Below are 3,214 nucleotides of genomic sequence, written 5' to 3'. Positions count from 1 at the left end.
TATATATATATATATATATATATATATATATATATATACACACACACACACACACATAGATATATATATTATTTGATTACACTTTGGTTCAGCCTCTTGCAACTTAGTTTTGTGAGCTTGTCTAACCTAACTCATCAGGCTAAGGTAACTGAATGGAACAATTTCAAAATAGTTCCTGAAGATTGGGCTGTTATTGGTGAAGTACTGGGATTGATGTAATCAACTTATCCCTTTCCCTTAAAATTTGAGGGAGTGGGGCCAGTTGATTAGATCGACCCCAGTACACAACTGGTACTTAATTTATCGACCTTGAAAGGATGAACGGCAAAAGCTGACCTTGGCAGAATTTGAACTCAGAACATAGCAACTGGCGAAATACCACTAAGCATTTTGCCTGGTGTTCTAATGATTCTACCAGCTCATTGCCTTAATGATAATAAAAATAATAATAATAATAGCTGTGTCCTTTGCAATTTCCTGCAGTCATTATTATTCACTATAATTGCGTATGACATAATGGCACACAAAATCATTTGTGTGTTTCCAGTAATTCTCCTATGTCAATACGAATCCGTTTTATCCGCAGAAATTGGATCTTTGGATTTGAATGATAATAATAATAATAATAATAATAATAATAATGATAATAATAATGATAATTGATTATTAGCGACAGAAGCAGTATTAATATCAAAAGATAATCTTTATATCCAACTTAATTTGAATACCTTGTTAGGCATCCATATTAACTTGGATATGTAATAAGAATAACAATAACGATAATGATATTAAGAATGATAATAACAATAATGATAACGATAATGAAAACAATAGTAATGATAATAAGTTAAAAATAACAATAGTAAAAAATGCGTACTATCAATACAAATAATGAAAATGGTTATAAAAATTATAATAATAATATTTATTGCATACAAATATATATTTATCTAAAGAACGTCTGAATCTTTTCCCATTCTATTTATTTACTGTGGATCTCACTTTCTTTTCTTCTTCTTTTTCTTAGGAAAATCTCCATTTAAACAACACCATTAAGGATTATTCCGATGGGAATGAACTAGACCAGTAAGTATTAATTTAACTTCTAATTTTCTGATAATGTCTGGTCTAAATTGGGGAGGGGGTGGAGGGCTGCAGCAAGGTTGGCCACGTGGTTAAAATGTCTGGTTTGTAACCACATGGTTCCAGATTCAGCCCTGTTGCATGTTGGCTTTGGGTGAATGTCTTCTGACACTTTGGCCACAAGTGAAAATGGCCTGACCTGTGGGTAGCAAAGAACTGGCAACTCCACCATGACAACACACCCACTCATTCCCTCCACATCGTCCAAGCATTCCTCATCCAGCATAATGCACCACTTGTTCGTCAGGTTTTCTACACCCCAGACTTGGTTCTGTGTGACTTTTGGTCATTCCTAAAACTCGAAAAAACACTCTTACAATCTTATGATGAAGGGTGCAACACCCTAACCACTAAGCCACATACTTCCATCTCTCTGTGTGCATACACGTACATACACATACACACACACATACATACATATACATTTGTAGGGGTGCAGCCATAGCTGTGTTGTTAAGAGGTTCGCTTCCCAACAATGCGTTCCTGGGTTCAGTCCCAATGCACAGCACACTGGGCATGTTTCTTCTACTTTTACTCTGGGCCAACCAATGCTTTGTGAGTGAATTTGACAGATAGAAACTGTGTGGAAGCCCATGTGTGTGTGTGTATGTTTATGTTCATCTTCCCTCCATTGACTGACAGTTGGTGTTCGTTTCTTTACATCCCTGTAACTTAGCGGTTGGGCAAGAGAGACTGATGAAATAAGCACTGGCCTTAGTGCGTATACACGCACACACGCGCGCCCCCACCCCCTTCCCATTAATTCCCACATCAATGCTGCTAAGTGGACAGCAACTTCTAAAATAGAAGACTTGTCTGGGTTTAATCCTAAGTTAGCTACTTCTGTGTCATAGAAGTCAACTTCAGCAGAGATGACCAACAGAGGAATTAGTGGGGGGGGGGGACGATACGGTGGTGGAGGAGGAGGAGGAGGTAAGGAGTGAATGAATGTTAAGCAACAACAACAACAACAACAGCAACGGCTCTATTTATAAGAAAAAGGAAATATTCTCTTATCGCATGACTCTGTTGGCTCTATACTGTGTGGGGGGTGGGGTTTAAATATTAAATGGGGTGTTCACCCCCACCCCTCCTCCATCCTGCCAGAAAGTGTTCAGATGTGGTGGTGGTGGTGGTGATGGTGATGGAGTATGAATACAAGAAATGTCAGAACTATCACATTTCCGATATGTCATCACATTTTTTTCCTTCTCTTCTCATGACAATGGCCAACACACACACACACATAAATACATACATACTCACACACATATACACTTTTTATATATATATATATATATATATACACACACACACACACATACATATATACTCATATATATATATACACACACACACACGCACATACATATACAGACTTCTGACCGTCACCATCATCATCACCACCACCTTCATCATCATCATCATCATCATTGCTATCACCAGCATCAACACTATCACTGCCACTACCATTGACACCACCACTACCACCATCACCACCACCATCCCAATCATTAACATGACTACCACTGCCAACACCATCACCTGCTGATCTAATGAGGGAGATTATGTATCTACCTGACATGCTAAAACTAGCAGCTAAATCTTCCTCAGATCAGACCCTACCATATCAACTCAAGAAGAATAGACACTGGTCCGTGATATATATATATAAAAAAAATGGTGAGATCCTTGGGACAAAACAATACAACCACCATCATCATCATCATCATTACCAAGGTCACTTTGAATGGCATCTCTGTCCCCACCACAATTTGCATTACACCCTTCCCCACCACCCCTGTTACCAGCAACACTTCACATATGTCATCATCTTCATATGACACCTCATAACAATGACTTATACATCATCACCATTGCCATCATCACCATCATCATCATCGTCATCATCATCATCACTGTTGCCAACACTAATGCTACTATGACTACCGCTATCTCCGAAGTCACTGCCACCACCACCACTACCACCACCACCACCACCACCACCACCACTACATCTGAAGTCATTGCCATCACTACCAACACAAAGGTTACCCCCATCAACACGTCC

At 38.9% G+C, this 3,214-nt stretch overlaps 1 protein-coding gene across 1 annotated transcript in view; it reads left to right on the top strand.

The window, feature by feature from the left end:
- The window catches only part of LOC106878045 (uncharacterized), a 73,558-nt gene that overhangs the window by 24,382 nt on the left and 45,962 nt on the right, over positions 1-3,214 (top strand). The window contains exon 3 of the mRNA XM_014927133.2: positions 1,028-1,086. Coding sequence (XP_014782619.1) covers positions 1,028-1,086 — 59 coding nt within the window. The remainder of the gene's footprint in view (positions 1-1,027; positions 1,087-3,214) is intronic.

This window comes from Octopus bimaculoides, chromosome 24 (genome assembly GCF_001194135.2).
Source record: "Octopus bimaculoides isolate UCB-OBI-ISO-001 chromosome 24, ASM119413v2, whole genome shotgun sequence".
Lineage (NCBI taxonomy): Eukaryota > Metazoa > Mollusca > Cephalopoda > Octopoda > Octopodidae > Octopus > Octopus bimaculoides.
This window is presented reverse-complemented; position numbering and strand designations above follow the sequence as displayed.